Source organism: Pongo pygmaeus, chromosome 3 (assembly GCF_028885625.2).
Source record: "Pongo pygmaeus isolate AG05252 chromosome 3, NHGRI_mPonPyg2-v2.0_pri, whole genome shotgun sequence".
Classification (NCBI taxonomy): domain Eukaryota; kingdom Metazoa; phylum Chordata; class Mammalia; order Primates; family Hominidae; genus Pongo; species Pongo pygmaeus.
In genome coordinates, this window is record NC_072376.2 from 81,759,316 (window position 1) to 81,778,157 (window position 18,842).

At 35.3% G+C, this 18,842-nt stretch overlaps 1 protein-coding gene across 1 annotated transcript in view; it reads right to left on the reverse strand.

Moving 5' to 3' along the window:
* Positions 1–2,394: 2,394 nt before the first annotated feature.
* The window catches only part of LOC134739319 (UDP-glucuronosyltransferase 2A2-like), a 56,395-nt gene continuing 39,947 nt past the window's right edge, over positions 2,395–18,842 (reverse strand). The window contains 5 exon segments of the mRNA XM_063663135.1: positions 2,395–3,631; positions 8,480–8,699; positions 9,165–9,252; positions 10,255–10,386; positions 13,242–13,390. Coding sequence (XP_063519205.1) covers positions 3,352–3,631; positions 8,480–8,699; positions 9,165–9,252; positions 10,255–10,386; positions 13,242–13,390 — 869 coding nt within the window. The 3' untranslated portion in view covers positions 2,395–3,351.

The following is an 18,842-nucleotide window of genomic DNA, read 5'->3' on the forward strand; positions in this document are numbered from 1 at the left end:
TAAAACTACAAGTGTTTTACTCCCCAGTAAGAGTTGAATTTGTGTGTTCTAGACACCTAAGTCATGTAAGAGGTTTGTGAAGTGTCAAGTACAGTGACAAATGGAGACTTCTTGGTCTGCAGTCCCCTTGACACAGAACTGGAGATAAAGTAATTATACAGCTGAATTACTATTTCTTTGATGTCACAGTTCAAGATACTTTTGTGTGTAAAAAATTTCTACACATACAAATCACATATTTATCAATTTAAAGTGTACAATTCAATGGCTGGGTGCAATGGCTCATGTCTGTAATCCCAGTACTTTGTGAAACCCAGGAAGGTGGGTCGCTTAAACCCAGAGGTTTGATATTAACATGGGCAACACAGTGAATCCTCATCTCTACAAAAACAAAAACAAAAACAAAAACAAAACGAACAATTAGTTGGCTGTGGTGGTGTGCACATGCAGTCCCAGCTACTTGGGAAGCTGAGGTGAGAGGATGACATGAGCCCAGGAGGTTGAGGCTGCAAAGAGTGGAGATTGCAATACTGCACTCCAGCCTTGTGATAAGTGAAACCCTGTCTTCCAAAAAAAAAGTTTTTAATATACAATTCAGTGGTTCATCATATATTCATAGAATTTTTCAACAACTGGAACAACATGATTTAGAGTATTTTATCACCCACCAAAAGAAACACTGTACCCTTAGCCATTCCTTACCCTGCATTTCAGGCAAACACTAACCTATTTTTTATCTCTATCAATTTTCCTATTAAGAGCATTTCATATGAAGGGACATATTGTTATATGAAGGATCTTTGTTGTTTGACATCTATACTTAGTATAATGTTTTAAAAAGTTTCATTAATGGTACAACATGCATCAAGACTTTATTATTTTTATTGCCAAATAATATTCTACAACATATTGTTTATTCATTTATCAGTAATGAACTATAATTTTCCTTCCAGTTTTGGTTAAGATGTTGTTTATCAACATGCACGTATTAATTTTGTGTAGACCTATTGCCATTTGTCTCTGGTATATTACTAGAGGTAGAATTGCTGGGTCATATTGTAACTCTGTGTTTAACCTTTTGATAAACTGGCAGATTGTTTCAAAGTGCCTGAATAATTTTTGATACACACAAGCAAAGTATGAAGATTCCAAATTCTCCACATCCTTGCCAACACTTTTAGTTACTTATCTTTTTGATAATAGCCATGTTAGTGAGGATGAAGTGGTATCTCATTGTGGTTTTTACTAACATTTTCCTGTAATAATGTTGAACTTAATGATGTAGAGCATTTTTTCATTTGTTCTTATTGGACATTACATTTGCTCATTTGTCCTCATTGGACATTTACATATTCCTTAGAGAAATGCCTGTTCAGATCTTATGCACATTTTTGGATTGGGTTATTTTTTTTTATCATTGAGCTGTAAGCTTTCTTTATAAATTTCTTACACAAGTCACTTGCCATGTATGTAATTTGCAACTATATCCTCCAAAGTCTGGTTTCTCTTCAGACTTTAGTGATGGTGTTCTTGGATGTACAAAAATTTTGATTTCAGTGAAGTCCAATTTATCAATTTTAATTTGATTGCTTCTGCTTTTGGTGTCATATCTAAAAACCTTGCAAAATTCAGGGTTACAAAGCTATACCCATGTTCTTCCTGCTGAGAGTTTTATAGTTCTTGATCTTACAGTTAGGTTTTTTTTTTAATCTATTTTGAGTCCATTTTTATATATTGCTTGAGGTAAGTGATTCAATTTTATTCTTTTGAATATTGATAACCAGTTTGCCCACTGGTATTTGTTAAAGACATTGTTTTTTCTCCATTGTATAGTTTTGCATTCTTGTGGAATATCAGTTGACTCTATGTTTGGCTACATTTCTAGATTTTACATACTATTAAAATTGAGTATATGCCTAGCTATATGCCTGTAGCTAATGCATGCTAGGCTTAATGCCCAGGTGATGGGCAGATAGGTGCAGCAAACCACCATGGCACACGTTTACTATGTAACGAACCTGCACATGTATCCTGGAACTTAAAATAACATAAAATTGAAAAAAGAAGCAGTGAAAGAAAGAAGAATTTCAAAAATGTTACTAAGGCAACGAATGTAATTTATCTTCTCAATTTCAAATATTGAAATTAACACTTTAGCTAGAAATGTCATTAAATTTACAAATGGTAAAGAAAGCAAAATCTTTAACATATTTATTAAATTAATGCAAGGCTGAATCAAGTAAAAGTATTTGCCTTCAACTAGTGCTTTCCACTGATAAATATTTATTATGCCATATCCTTGGTGAAGCTCTTAGTCTTTTATATACATAGCATAACCATTAATTGATAAATTTAAATTTGTGGAAGATAAAGACAAAAATAATGCAATGATATCAAATTCCAAGTAAGCATTTTTTATTTTTTGGCATAAAATTAAACTTTTGATTACAAATAGTGATTATATATTATGAACATTAGTGACTTTTAAGCATAATTAATTGATGTTTCATGTAATTATTTGTACAGTTAACTAAAAATTTTATAAAAGTGATAATCATTTTCCAGATTTCTAATTGTTATATCCTCTAAATATGATCTGTTCACCTTCAACATATAACATAGAACTTTCTCCTTGAAATAAAAAAGAGTCAATTGATTTATTTATTAAAGACAGTACCCAAATCTTCCACTACAGGTTATATAAGAATATATGTTGAAGAAAGGCAGGCAAGTTATGCCGTGATTTTCTAGATATGCTTAATGAAAATTTTGTAGACATTTAATAGGGATGCACGTCACACTTAAAATTTATTCTCTAACTCCTGAAACATTGAGCAAGCAGAAGAGTTTGTTTTTATTAAAAAAGGATATCATTACCTTTCTCATAACACACTACTCTCTTAATGGTGGCTCCCTGATTTGTTTGGTATGTGGAAACTTGTGAATTTCACTCTTCCTTACACCTATCAAATTCCATCTACACTGTATGCATTACCAGGATTCAGCATATTGTTAATCATTAATTAAGGTTAACTATAAAATAATTTGATACTATGAATAGAACATATTTAAAATTAGGTAGTATCCCTGTGTCAGAAAAGTGAAAGGAAGAGGGTATAGTCAGCAGGGAGAGACAAACGAAAAATAGAAGACTATAACTCACAAGTTAATAATAATCATGCCAAAATCTAGGCTTTATCAGTAGGCTTATCGCAGGTACAAAAATAGAAAATTTGGAAACAGTATGGGAGATGCGTTTTTGTTAAACTCCTTTTGGCTGGAATTAATAGGACTACACTACTCAGGATTTTGCCAAACTTAAAAATATATATATTTCCTCTTTTTCTTGACCTATTCTCTTTTTTTCTTCTTTCCTATCTTACCAAATTTTCGACAGGAAAACAAACAACATTGTATGACCAAAAATATAGCTGTTGTCACACAGACCAGCAAGAACCCAATTACATCCAAAGAGTGGTACTGGAACCAGTTGAGGTCGTGGGCAGCTGGCCGCAGGTGCTTGGCTCCTTTGTGGCGCATGACAAACTCGATCCAGAAGACTGCTCGATCCAGGGGCTTTATAGGTTGATCATGGTGAATTCTTGATAACCTCATAGCATTCTCTTTATAACTAGAAGACAAATAAATAGGCAAAAATTAGATAATTTTTGTTTTTATTTTCATTGAAGATAAATATGTGATACACTTTTGCTATACAAGTTTAAGGCCATAGTTACGTTGAGAAAATATAATTCTTGCATGAACTTTGCTAGTTGTATAGGATTTTAAGAGTTACAAAAAGGAAGATATGGATGAAATATATGCTTAACACAGTATGATCAAATGTAGACATAAAAAAGTAGAGTAAGCCAGTTGTAAATATATATGTTTAGCATAATTTTTCCAAAAATAATTTTGATACTGTGTGAACTATACTGTCCAGGATGGTTCCAATACCAAGATGGTACATAACCTAATACTGTGGGATAAAAATCATTTAAGACATACATAAACATACCCTCTAGTGTTTGGCTAGTTCATATGACAGACAAAGGAAATTGGCAGTCAGCATTAGTGAGTCATTTTACAGTTCTAAGATGTAGGCATTGTGATAATTACTCTGTGGCACACATCTGTATGTTTGTGACGAGAAGGACAGTGTCTGTATCTGTAACATGAAGACTGTACAAAAATACTCTGGTGATTTAAGAAGTGGCATATCCAAGTACATGAACTTTGATGTTTCAATTGAAACATCTCCCTAGAATTAGAGCTCTTAATCAACTTGCCATCACAATAGCGATAGTAACAGAGATAACAGTTCTAATGGCTTCTCAAACAATATTGGGTGGATATCTACATATTTAAAAGGCAAACTGTGTCTTCACTTGCAGTTTCCCTAGTTGTTAAACCAAAATTAGTAGGTTTCATTTTGGTTTGTGTCTGGAATAAAAGTTCCAGCCTGGATTCATGAAGATGAGAGAAGGTAAATGGTTTGTGTAGAGATGTCCTGGTGTTGGCTGGACATTGTTAGGACTGGGGAATGGGGAACAGGGTCATCATTTACAAGAGAACATGGTACACTAGATTCAGCAGCAGGAGTAGTTTACATGTGTTGAGTGTGTGTGTGTGTGTTTGTGTGTCTGTCTGTCTAGTGAAAAAGAATATTCATACTTTCAACTGCATTGAAACTTAGGTAGGGTCAAGACAGTAATTTCACATGGATCATCCTAATATACTTTAGGCAAATAAATAAATTTGTACATGTGAATCAAAAAATAATAAGAAGAAAGCATGTTTTCCTATAAATGATGTGGGACAAAGACCATGCTTATAAATTTATTATTTCATGTTTTTTATACACTAATGTTTTATGACTGATATGTTAAAATATTCTGAATAATTAAATTACAATGGTCTATCTATTCAAATGTAATTTTTAATGTTTATTAATTACTTTAATGAATAACAGAATGGAGTACAAACACATCCATATATATACTCTGCACTATGCTTTGTGTTCCCAGAGGTGGTATTTGGTTTAGGGTTAAAGTGAAGGTATTTTACATTAAATAATTTTTAGGCATTTATTTAGAAATTTCTAACAGTATTTATAGTTCTTATTTTTTTCATCAATAGTTTTGTCAATGAAATGAATCCAAATCTAAAATACTTGAAGATACTTATTTGTAGCAAAATATGAGTGACCATGGCCCACGATAAAGCCCTCAGGAGGTCCTGAGTATATGTGCCCAAGGTGGCTGGGGTGCAGCTTGGTTTTTACATTTTAGGAAGGCATAAGACATTAATCAAATACATTTAAGAAATACATTGGTTTGGTTTAGAAAGGTGGGACAACTTGAAGTGGGGGTGCATCCAGGCTATAGGTACATTTAAACATATTCTGGTTGACAATTGGTTGAGTTTCTCTAAAGACCTGGGATCAAAGGGAAGGAATGCCTGGGCTAAGATAAAGGATTGTGGAGATCCAAGTCCTTATTTGCAGAGGAAGCCTTCAGGTAGCAGGCTTCAGAGAGAATAGGTTGTGAAATGTTTCTTATCAGACTTAAAGTCTGTGTTGATGCTAATGCCAGAGAGGTATACCCTCACTTCCCATCATGGCCTGAAACAGACTCTCAGGATAAATTTTAAAAGATCTCTGGCTGAGGACGAAGTCCATTCGGACGGTTGGGTGAGAGGCTTAGAATTTTATTTTTGGTTTACAGTTTTCAAGTCAATAATAAAATTTAATGATCATTTTAAGCATTAGAGTTAAAGAGAATCACAGACTGTACTTACGCTGATAATTAATAAAATGAACCAAATTGTCAGCAACTAACAACTTTGTAATAGTCTAATCGACTAGACATTAAAGTCAAAAAAAGATCATACTGAGCCTTGCTGAAGCTCCTAACCAACCACTTAGCTCATGAATTATGATTTCTAAAATTAGGACTTATACAACATGTACGTATTAATAAAAGTCAATTAATCGGAATGTGGATGGGAAGCAAAAGTGGACAACCAGGGCTGAGTCTTGGTATGAATCTAAACCAACTGTTGAGTGTCTTTCTTTTTTGAAATGAATACATTGGCCCTCGTGCCTAAAATGCCTGGCAAAGGGCACTGAATAGATGTTTTTAAGCAGGTTACTTCCATTAAGAAAAAGCACTAAATTCCATCCGAGTTTACCTTCTCCTCTACTTCCTAAATCTCAGCCTTCAGGAAAAGTGAATGAAATATTAAAGCTATTCTTCAAGCTTAGACTCTACATGAAAACAATTAAGTCCAATACAACATAAAGCAAGTTTAAAGCACCCACACAAATTCAGAGCAAACACCAAGACCGAGAAAAAATAACAGCCTGATAACCACTTACACATATTGAAAAATAATGAGAAACTAAAAATGCATTTAGGTATGGCATATAGTCCAAAGAAGAGGAGATTCAAAATACAATAATAGCGGGAGGGTAATGAATATATCAAAAATGACTTACAAAGCAAGAGGAAGTGATAAGGAGATAGGTGAGCTGATGATATAAGTTGTTAAAAATGACGGTTGAAAGAATTAATAAAGAAATTAGAAACAGCAAGCAATGCTCATGGTAAAAATAATAAATTTACTAATTTGTGAACTATTGGAGGCAATCTCAATGAATTAATAATAGTAAAAATTGATTAGAACAATTAGACAGGAAATAAGAGAGGAAAACATACCAAAATATTTTATCATAGGGAAGACTAAACTGATGCTCCAGAAGTAAAGATAAAAAATGGAAATAAAAAGCATTCAAAGAAATAATACACAAAAAAATTAATTTCTGAAAAGAAAAACTGGATAATTTTTTATCCTAGATTAACAGTGTTGTAAAGACACAGTATAATTGAAGAAAAATATACAAAATAATTTGTAAGAATACACCATAATTGAGTTTCTGAATTTTAAAAAGTAACAATTTCTTTTTCCAAGTTGAAAAGAAAGCAAAAAGATAAAATGGTCAGGCAGGACTCAGAAATCATATAGCACAATTTAAACTGGAAGGCCATAAGTAATATTTCCACAGGTCTGAAGGAAAGAAAGCAAGAGCTAAATATATTGTATTCAGATAAAAGTCATTCTCATAACAAAGCAGTGCGTGAATATTGCTAAACATTATCTCAGAGAATTCAATATCCAAGTCTTTATTGGAAGAAAATTCCATGTGAGATAATCAGTCAAGAAATAAATCCTAAATATTTTGGAATAAATAATCTCTAATTCAATAGTGAACACTGAGTCCCTTAAAATATAGGAAACAGACTAAATGTGAGAAAAAAATGACATAAATATTGGTAAAGTAAAATTACAATATAAGTAATACAAATTTGGAATCAAATAGAGATACATTTCAAAGCAGGAGTTCAACTATAAGTAGCTAAAATTAAAACACATCATCAAAAATAAAGACTCAAAATTACATATACATATATCATATTACTTCTTATCTTTGGTGAGATCTTTCAGAGAAAAAAATAAGACACAATATATATACACACACACTATCTACTAAGCTATATATATAGACATACATATATTATATACTAAGCTATGTATATATATATAGCTCAATATATTTTATAGATTCATTTCAATCTAAAAGCTAAATCAGATAAAATTATACTTAAATTTCATTTAAAATATCACACAGTACCAATAAATATTTGAAAAACTATTCACTACCCTATACCTTTTCTCTGTGTGTATACATATACTAATTAAAGTATAGAATGGTATATACTCAGTGTTAATAGTTATTTCTGAATGATTATTACTGAGCATATTATCATTTCAATTTTGTATTTACTGATTAGCTTATAATATGTACATACTTGTTAATTAGTTTATAATATTAAGCAGATTATCCAGAAAAAATGAGAATTTATATAATCATAGCATCCTTTATTTTGAAAAATATTGAAATAATATTTGAAGTCTTTTTTTTTTTTTTTTTTTGAGACAGAGTCTTGCTCTGTCGCCCAGGCTGGAGTGCAGTGGCACAATCTTGGCTCACTGCAACCTCCGCCTCCCAGGTTCATGCCATTCTCCTGCCTCAGCCTCCTGAGTAGCTGGGACTACAGGCGCCCGCCACCATACCCAGCTAAATTTTTGTATTTTTAGTAGAGACAGGGTTTCACCGTGTTAGCCAGGATGGTCTCGATCTCCTGACCTTGTGATCCGCCCACCTAGGCCTCCCAAAGTGCTAGGATTACAGGCTTGAGCCATTGCGCCCAGCCAATATTTGAAGTCTTAGGATTTTCTTATTTTTCTGATTTCAGCCAATCACTTTAGCAGTTTGGCAAATAAAATAGTTTTTATATTGGTCAGGTTATGGTTGTTATTGGAAAGTAATTACAGAAGTATAAAAGAATGTACATTTTCTGGTATTATAAATAACATAATTAATGTTAGGCAAGTCTTTAGGAGCCTTAGTACTTACGAAGGTTCATTAATGACTGTTCTCAAAGCGCTAAGCAAATCCACACTTGTCATTGTGTTTAGGTTCACTTCCACAGCTGCTCCTTTGGCCTTCATATGAGCAATGTTATCAGGCTGATCAGCAAACATGGGAACTCCCACCATAGGGACTCCGTGGTAAATAGCTTCATAGATCCCATTAGTTCCACCATGAGTGATAAAAGCTTTGGTTTTGGGATGACCTAATTTGAGGATGGAGTGAGAAGTGGGTGTGTAATAATAACACATTAGCAGAATTTGAGAGACAGAAGGGGTCAAAAAGTTACAATATAACTTTCTAAAGAAGGATACGTTTTCTACAAAAGCAGATCACATAGGGCATTGGAATGTCAGAAAACTGTGATCCCAGGAAAAGCAGTAATTAACAGCATTTGCATTTTCTGGGAATATATTACTGAGGAGATGATATCTGAACTGAAAATGAAACTTGAAGTGTGATTAATCTTAACTGAAAATGCTCTTTTGTGAGCCAGAGGAAGCATGAGTCTATAAAATTAATGGCCAATTATGTAATTATATCTGCTTTAAAATTGAGTGTCAAATAAAATTTTAAATTATTAAAAATGTATTGAATTTATTTGCTATTAAACAGTTACTTAACTTGTCTATTGTCCCACTGTACAGCTTTTCTTTCCCCACAGTCTTACCAAGAAGATCATTCTGGGGTATCCAATCATAGAGCTGAGTATTGTTTCCTAATGTGGCTGGTTTCTTTCCTTTGTATCTCCATAAAACCTGTGGAAAATGGTGCTTTAATTTTGCAAGGAAAAACACAATGAAGACATTTTAAGTCGGTAGAATTATTTAGAAATCATTTAGCCAGCTACTTGGAAGATGGGAATTACATAAGCAGTAGTTTACAAACGTTGAGATACGTAGTAGGACTGTTTATATGTACCCTTTTGTAAAGTCTTGTACTAATAGTCTATCAAGTATAGTATTATTGTTTTGATATTTATCACTTAAAAGCTTTTGGAAGTTAGACTTTAAGTGAAGAAATAGAACGTAAACAGGACCAGTTTAATCAATCACAACATGGAGGAGAAAAATCATGAGGAGTGCTATGTGCTTTAACCGATACATAAATATAAAGAGTCCTAGGATGTGTCATGAATAGAAGTACAAAAAGAATAGAAATGCAAAATTGTAGAGATCAAAATTAAGGTTAATTGAATAACATAAGTCAGAAATTGCATGTTGTTGGACTATAATATTTGAATTTTAATTGTTTTTAGCTAGAGAATATTCAACTTAGAAAGACTAAGTGAATCTGGGCTTCTACTTCTAAACCAACTACACTTTGATAGAGTTGTAATAAAACCTAGACATTTGAATTATATTTTTAGCATAATTTCTCCCTGCTTTGTGTATACACTCTCTCTTTTCCTGGGCCATGGAGCTAACAAACTTCAAAACTTTTGAAAGTAGTCAGTGGAGAACAAAAAATTTCAAATAGTAAAAGGTCAGTGGGGGCTTAAAGCTTTCCTTTCTATTCCATTAAAAATAAATGACTTCAAAAAAGTATGTGTTTCTAAAATAATGCCAAGGCTCAGTAGGCAAATGACTCAATGTGCTAATGTACACAATTTTAATATATTACACAATGTTACTTACAACTGTTACTAGTGATACTCAGTGTATAATGAGTTTCAATTTTCGTATGGAAAGAACATTACTAGCTGCACTGTCTCTCCCATTAGTAAAAAGCTGTGTACCAGGATCCCAGGCTGTACTGACCTTCTGTGGAATCTGGGCAAGAGCTGAGGCAATAAGATTGGCCTTTTCTTCTGTAAGGTTTTTGACCATTGATCCCAGAGAAAACACCACAACACCATCTTTACCTGAGCTCTGGATGAGTTCTTCCATTTCCTGCATACATAATATATTTTCTATTACAAAGATGTAGCATCATAAGAAAAAATAAGTTCACTTACACATTTAAGTAGGTAAAATTAAGATATATGTCAGAGAAACTGCTGTCTTCTGACATGTAGAAGTTTTTTTTTTTTTTTTGGCAGAGTCTCGCTCTGTCACCCAGGCTGGAGCGCAGTGGCATGATCTCTGCTCACTGCAACCTCACCTCCCCGGTTCAAGTGATTCTCACACCTCAGTCTCCTGAGTAACTGGGATTATAGTCTCATGCCACCGTGTCTGGCTGAATTTTGTATTTTTAGTAGAGATGGGGTTTCACCATGTTGGCCAGGCTGGTCTCCAGCGCCTGGCCTCCAGTGATCCACCTGCCTCGGTCTCCCAAAGTGCTGGAATTACAGGCATGAGCCACTGTGCACAGTCAGATCTAGTCTCCTTAAGAGGAAACATGTCTCTGAAATGTATAACTTAAATATGTAATCAGTGATTACAAGTCCAAGCATGGAAGCAAAACCATTACAGAAATGAACACTAAATAAGGGACAACTCTTCTCATGGTAACTGAAATTGTTGCCCCCAAGGCTTAATTTAACCAATCAACAGGGTTGTTTGCAAACTCATAAAAACGGTTTTTGGAGGGAAGCCCAATAAAGGATACTGAGCTAGGCTTTTAAAATTGTTAGCGTGCCAGTTATATCTAACAAAATTATTAATAAATTTACCAGTTCCTGTTAAGCATTCAAGATCATTTTCTCAAGTTTATGCCTTCTTTGATTAATAGGTCTAAGAAAAAATTTGTTTAAAATAGCATCTAATTGTAACATATTTTAGAACAGGATAACAAAGTGCACCTCCAACTATAATCACAATGATGCTTATGAGACAGTACATCTCTTTCTTCTTGATGTATAAGCTGCCATGAGTGTGATGTTATCTCTGTGCCCTTAATTTGAGCCTTAAGGCAAAATTAAAACATAAATTTGTCTGCCAATAAAGTTCCTTAGGTAATTACTTATAGTTTTGCAAATCTGACACTGCAAAATCTGAGATTAAGGCCTTTCACATCATAATCTATATGAATGCTACTTTCTACAGATGTATCCTGCATTCCCTGTGAAAATACTTGTTGTGATCACACTGGAATCACTGATGTATCACTTTATGACTAGCCAAATTATTAGGGGAGGGTGATATCTTAAGTGAAAATAGATTGCTTTTTTTGGCTTAGTTAATGTCAGGAGAATATTTCCGAAGTCCCAGGAATTGGTGCTTTGCCATTTTGATTTATTTTCCAAACAGATATTAATTCATTAAAATACACACACACACACACACACACACAAACACACATACACACACAAACATACACACCTACCATACTGATATGGATTTTTCATTTGACAGCCTCTTGTTGTTTTTGTGTTCTGTGTACCCAGTGATTGGCGTAATTATTTCATCAGCAATATAATCCATGACTGGTATTCATATTTCCCAAAGCCTATATCAATATTTATATTGATTGAATACATAATGGCATGTCTGCTATTGTAAAACATGGCTGATTTGTCCCTGTGAAATTGTGAGAGTATGCGTATATGTGTGTGTTTGTGTAAAAAGTGGGTTTGGGAGGAAAAACATAATAGGGTGGCGTGGGTCATTATCCAGTGACCGATGGATATGTCATGTATATTTCTGTGTCTTTATTTTGATATTGGTACATTATCTTCTATAATAAACATTCACTAGAGCTTGCCTGCAGCCGTAACTTGACTGGCAAGAAAATCCTGAAATAAAATTTTTAGAATCCTGAAATAAAATTTTAAACTTAAATATGTCTGTTACCATAAACAGAAATTTAGTACTCTTATAGGAACCTGCAACTTTCTAAAAAGATTACGTTTGCTTGTGTATAAACCAAGTAAATAATAGCCTGTTTCCTCACTCCTTATTGATAGTTAAATACATTGTTCCTACCATGTGTACCTGTACTCTATTTTGCTTCTCAACACTTTTTGTGTATAACATTTCTTATATTCCACATTTCTTTTCTGAAGACTTCATATTGTAGCATACAATTTCCTTCTCATGCCATAAAACCTGACACTATATTTATAAAGAACCAATACAACATTTGAATCTCTCAGTTTTACAATAGCTACTTTATGCTAATGAATCTGAATCTATTTCTAATGCTTTTTGCTTGGATTTACACTTCGTACTACCTAAATGATTTCTAGAAATTACCAAAAATCCTTTTGGTTCCTTAAAGTAAATAGGTCAGAAACTAAACTCACCATTGTCAACTCAAAAGAGTTTTTATTTTTTTTAACCAATTGTTTCCTAACAGTAGATGTCACAACTGTCTAATAAATTCTCAAGATTAAAACCTAAGAGCCCTGCCTCTTTTCATTGTCTTTCTTCAATAATGACTTCTTACTCACCAAGTTAAATGGAATTCACCCAACAGTTTTCATGAAGACATCTTTATCTCTCAAGAAATTTGGTAAATATTACTGTTCATAATGCTATGTGGCTTGTTAAGAAGACTAGGGCAGTATCCTTCGTAATTTCTATGATCTGGTTTTCTGTCCCGCCAAGTCCATTATCAAGGTGTAGACACACTGATATTTGTAACACACAACTTTAATCATTTTATTCTTCACTTTAAATTGTCAATGTAAAGTCCAAAACACCGAATATCACTTGTAGGAGAACTCTATCACAAGGAAAATAGATGTGGAGTAGCAAACTGAAATGTCCAGCTGCATTTATTTGTTATTGAGGCTATAAACTTTAAAAGAAAATTAAGTATTTTATTATGAGGAGCATAAAATCCTCCACTGTTGTAGACCTACCTTAGGTAAAGGTTTGGCAGGTTTGCAGTGCAATCCTCCAACGAACTCAAAATTAGGTAAGTATGGACGAGGAAATTCAAAATCCCAATATGTTCGGATTAACCAAATTTCAGCTTTCCCCATAGTCTCACATAATGTAGTGGGTCTTCCTGGAGAAAATGTAACAAAGTTGGATGGAGGAAATTAGCTTATATGTTTGCTGAGGAGAAAAAAACTACCAATAATTTCCTGATAAGCTGTTAAGAAAAAATTCAATTAGGGCTTCTAGAATACTTACCATGTTTATATACTAAGAAGAAGGAGAAATTAAAGAGGATGGAAGAAAGGAAGGAGGAAGGAAGAAAAGAAGGAAGGAAGGGAGGAAGGGAGGAAGGCAGGCAAGCAGGGAGGGAGAGAGAGAGGAAAGCAAGGAAAAGTGAGAAAAAGAGAAGAAAGAGGTAGAAATAAAGAAAGAGAGAGAGAGGAAGAGAGAGAGAGGGAGAAAAGGAGAAAGGGAAGAAGAGAGGGAGTAGAGTGGGGCCTGGGAAAGGAAGGAAGGAGGAAGGATTTTTAGTTAGTGAAAAAGAAGTAATGTGTAAGTGTAATTTCACAATAATAAATAAACCAAAATTAAACTATAACTACAACTACTGACAAATTTAACATTCATTTTCTCTCTTCAATTAAATGCCAGATAACGTTTTTTCCCCAGGACAGCAAATCAGAGGCATTGTTAGCATGCCTCTCCCACTTGAAAAGACAATATAGTGAGTAGAGAGACACACTGTGAAATTGTTTACAAGAAGCAACACAGAAACTTAACAGAAAAAAAACAAAAGTAACCATAAATCCTTTGAAAAAAGTGGTGGGCAGCAGCCTATCCTGTGAGCCAGGTGAAAAACCATGAGTCCCCAGAGTGTGAGTGGGGGGAAACTGCCTCTGGGATATATACACCCACTCAGAAACCTGGCAATCCAGACCATGGGGAAATGCCTTAACCCTACCCAGTACTGGAGCTGCTTTAGTGAGCAGTGGGAAATACATGAGAAAGAGCAGCATCTGGACATGGTTTGTGTGCACTCGCAGACTCCAGCAGGAACAGAGACAAGTCACTCCTAATCTTATATCACAAGGGACCTTGCGGAAGTCTGTCAACTAACTCAGGTTGTGGTCACAGGTTGAGAGAAGCTCCCAACTGAGAACCACAATACAATCTTGAGTGGGGTCAAACTCCCTTTGGCCAGAATTGAGGAAAGAGTAGGAAGTGTGCTATGGCCACAGGCACAGGAGATGGACACCCCTGCTTCAGAGGATCATGGCCTGAAAGCCACAGTTTCCATCCCAGTGGGTGTGTTAGGCCATTCTCTTATTCCTATAAAGAAATACTTGAAACTGAGTAATTTATTTTTTTAAAAAGAGGTTTAATTGGCTTATGGTCCCATAGGCTGTACAGGAAGCATAGTGGCTTCTGCTTCTGGGAAGGCCTCAGGAAGCATCTAATCATGGCAGAAGGCAACAGAGCAGCAGATTATTTAGCATGATGGGAGCAGGAGCAAGAGAGAGAGTGAGGGCAAAGGTGCTATACACTTAAAAAAAAAAAAACAGATCTCGTGATAATTTACTCACTATCACAAGAACAGTACCATGGGAGGATGGTGCTAAACCTTTCATGAATACTCTACCCCCATGATCCAATCCTCTCCAACCCCCCATGATCCAATCCTCTCCAACCAGGCCCCACTTCCAACATTGGGGATTACAATTTGACATAAGATTTGGGCAGAGACACAGATCTAAACCATATCAGTGGGGAAGGCTTATGACCTGGGGCATTTTTGAGTTTTGAGTGGAGTGTGCCTGGAATCCAGTTACCTGATGCTAGTGGAACACTGCAAATGTGAGAACTGCCTTGCCAAGCATGTAGGAGCCAGGTGAGGTTTACTTCCTGCTGCTACACATACTCCCCACATGGATTCTTCCGTGCAGCAGAGGCAGCTGCACTTCTCCCTGGAACATTACCCCTGCAGCCAGAGAGCTTCCCTCTGATCCTCATTGTGACCACTGGTCATGCCTACATAGGGGGAGCCAGAGCACAGACTTGACTGACCCAGCCTCATGTCCTTGCTCCTGCACCTGCCCTGGTAGCTTAACAGAAAGGACAGAGAATGTGGGGAGCTCCATGCCCTTCCCCGCCCCCCGGAGTACTTCTCCTGGGTAACATAAAGCAAGCACAAAACTCACTTCTACCACTACAATTGGAGCTCTTTTTGCAAGTGCCACCTCCTGGCTAGAGGCCAACTGACAGTCCATTACAGCATCTGCAGGCATAATAACACAACCCTAGGAAGGAAAAAAACTTCTGCATGACCTCGGCTATCACTGTTGCCTGAATCACTTTGGGTAACCAGGAGGTCCTGAGTTTGTCCACATGCTAGTACGTTACTACCACAGCTGGCATTTGACAAAGTCAACATTGCTAAGGCCAATAACCAAGGAATCTCACAAAGTCTATGTAACTCCCCTGCCACCCCTGTCAGAGCTGGTGCTGGTATCCACTGATGGGAGACTAGAGGACAGGTCATATCACTGGATCCCTTGCAGACATTCCCTAGCACTAGTCTGGGATGTGACAGCCCCACTGGGTGGCCAGGTCTAGAGGAGCAGCAGCATTCATAGTAGTCTGGCCCTCAGAGACTCTTACTCTTAGGCAAAGGAGGGCTGCACCACACCCATGCAACTTGAGAAGTTAAAGGGTAGAGTAAAACTAAGACAACTTGAATAATTAATATAATCAAGAAAAAGTATATTATTGAAATAGAAATCAAATTAAAAGTCAATCATACTCAAAAATAGATGCTGTTACAGTTAAAATGATTATCTGACTAAATCTAGTAATATTTTAACAAAAGATATGAAAAAGTTGGGCTCATTATAGTAATGAAATGGTAGCTTAAAACTGAAAAGTAGATAAGTTCACCTTATTAGAAGGTAAAAAGAGAAAAATCCTATCATCTCAAGCAATAAAAACTCAACAATTGTTCATAATCTTGAAATCCTATTAGTAAACTACAAATAGAAAATAATTTCTTTACACCAACAAAGGCACTCCAAACAAAAAAGTTTCATCAAATGTAACCTTTATGTTAAAATAGTAAGAGCATTCTTATCAAGATGAGAAAAAGTCAGTGGTATGTACTAATGACAACTTTAATTCAACAATACTTTACTGCAGTTAAACAAGAAAAACAATTTTTAGAATAAAAAAGATTTAGGAGTTCTATCTATCTATCTATCTGATATCATGTTATGTAACAAATCCAAAATAATATGCAGATAAATCTTCTGAATGAGCAAGAGAAGTTTTAATTTTTCTGAATGCAAAACTATAACATAGCAACTGAAATTTCTGTGCACAAGTAGATGAAAATTTAATTTAAAAACTAAATTTCCACTGAAAAACTTGGAATAATTTTTATAAAAGTTACATACTCTATTCAAGCTTATAATTGCAAAATTGTATTAAAACCCACAATAGAAAAGTAAATACAGCTAACTTGTTCACAGATAAGAAGATCAAACTTCATAAAGATGTCCATTCTCTAAAATCGATTTATAGATTAATTACGAATCTTATTAATGGTCAGGAGTTCAAGACCAGTGTGGCCAAGAGGGTGAAACCCCGTCTCTACTAAAAATACAAAAAAATTAGCCGGGCATGGTGGCAGGTGCCGGTAATCCCAGCTACTCCGGAGGCTGAGGCAGAGAATTGCTTGAACCCGGGAGGAAGAGGTTGCAGTGAGCCAAGATCACACCACTGCAATCCAGCATGGGTGATAGAGAGAGACTCCATCTAAAAAAAAATAAAAAATAAATGAATAAATAAATAAATCTTATTAAAATTTCAAAATCACAAGTTTCATCAACCTTTACAATTGTTGTAGAAATTTATATGTGATTCTAAAATCCATACGGAAAAGCAAAGAGCCAAAAATAATCAAGGTACACCAGATGAAGAGATACAAGAGGAAAGAATATTAGTTTATCAGATATCAAGAACTAATATAAAGGAAAGCAGTTAAGATAGTGAAAAAAACAAAACCACTTATGTAATGAAATTCATGAATGACAAAGATGCAGGCATGCAGGAAAAAATGTTTTCAATAAACAGTGATGGGACAACTCCTTACCCAAAACCCCATCTGTACGTCACCATCATCAAAGACCAAAGGTAGATAAAACCACAAAGATAGGGAAAAAACAGAGCAGAAAAACTGGAAACTCTAAAAATCGAGCACCTCTCCTCCTCCAAAGGAATGCAGCTCCTCACCAGCAACAGGACAAAACTGGACGGAGAATGACTTTGATGAGCTGAGAGAAGAAGGCTTCAGATGATCAAACTACTCTGAGCTAAAGGAGGAAGTTTGAACCCATGGCAAAGAAGTTAAAAACCTTGAAAAAAAATTAGACGAATGGCTAACTAGAATAACCAATGCAGAGAAGTGCTTAAAGGACCTGATGGAGCTGAAAACCAAGGCACGAGAACTATGTGACAAATGCACAAGCCTCAGTAGCTGATTCGGTCAACTGGAAGAAAGGGTATCAGTGATGGAAGATCAAATGAATGAAATGAAGCGAGAAGAGAAGTTTAGAGAAAAAAGCATAAAAAGAAATGAACAAAGCTTCCAAGAAACATGGGACTATGTGAAAAGACCAAATCTACGTCTGATTGGTGTACCTGAAAGTGATGGGGAAAATGGAACCAAGTTGGAAAACACTCTACAGGATATTATCCAGCAGAACTTCCCCAATCTAGCAAGGCAGGCCAACGTTCAAATTCAGGAAATACAAAGAACGCCACAAAGATACTCCTCAAGAAGAGCCACTCAAAGACACATAATTGTCAGATTCACCAAAGTTGAAATGAAGGAAAAAATGTTAAGGACAGCCAGAGAGAAAGGTCGGGTTACCCACAAACGGAAGCCCATCAGACTAACAGCTGATCTCTCGGCAAAAACTCTACAAGCCAGAAGAGAGTGGGGGCCAATATTCAGCATTCTTAAAGAAAAGAATTTTCAATGAAGAATTTCATGTCTAGCCAAACTAAGCTTCATAAGTGAAGGAGAAATAAAATACTTTACAGACAAGCAAATGCTGAGAGATTTTGTCACCACCAGGCCTGCCCTAAAAGAGCTCCTGAAGGAAGCACTAAACATGGAAAGGAACAACCAGTATCAGCCACTGCAAAAACATGCCACATTGTAAAGACCATCAAGGCTAGGAAGAAACTGCATCAACTAATGAGCAAAATAACCAGCTAACATCATAATGACAGGATCAAATTCACACATAAGAATATTAACCTTAAACATAAATGAGCTAAATGCTCCAGTTAAAAGACACAGACTGGCAAATTGGATAAAGAGCCAGGACCCATCAGTGTGCTGTATTCAGGAAACTCATCTCATGTGCAGAGACACACATAGGCTCAAAATAAAGGGATGGAGGAAAATCTACCAAGCAAATGGAAAACAAAAAATGGCAGGGGTTGCAATCCTAGTCTCTGATAAAACAGACCTTAAACCAACAAAGATCAAAAGAGACAAAGAAGGCCATTACATGATG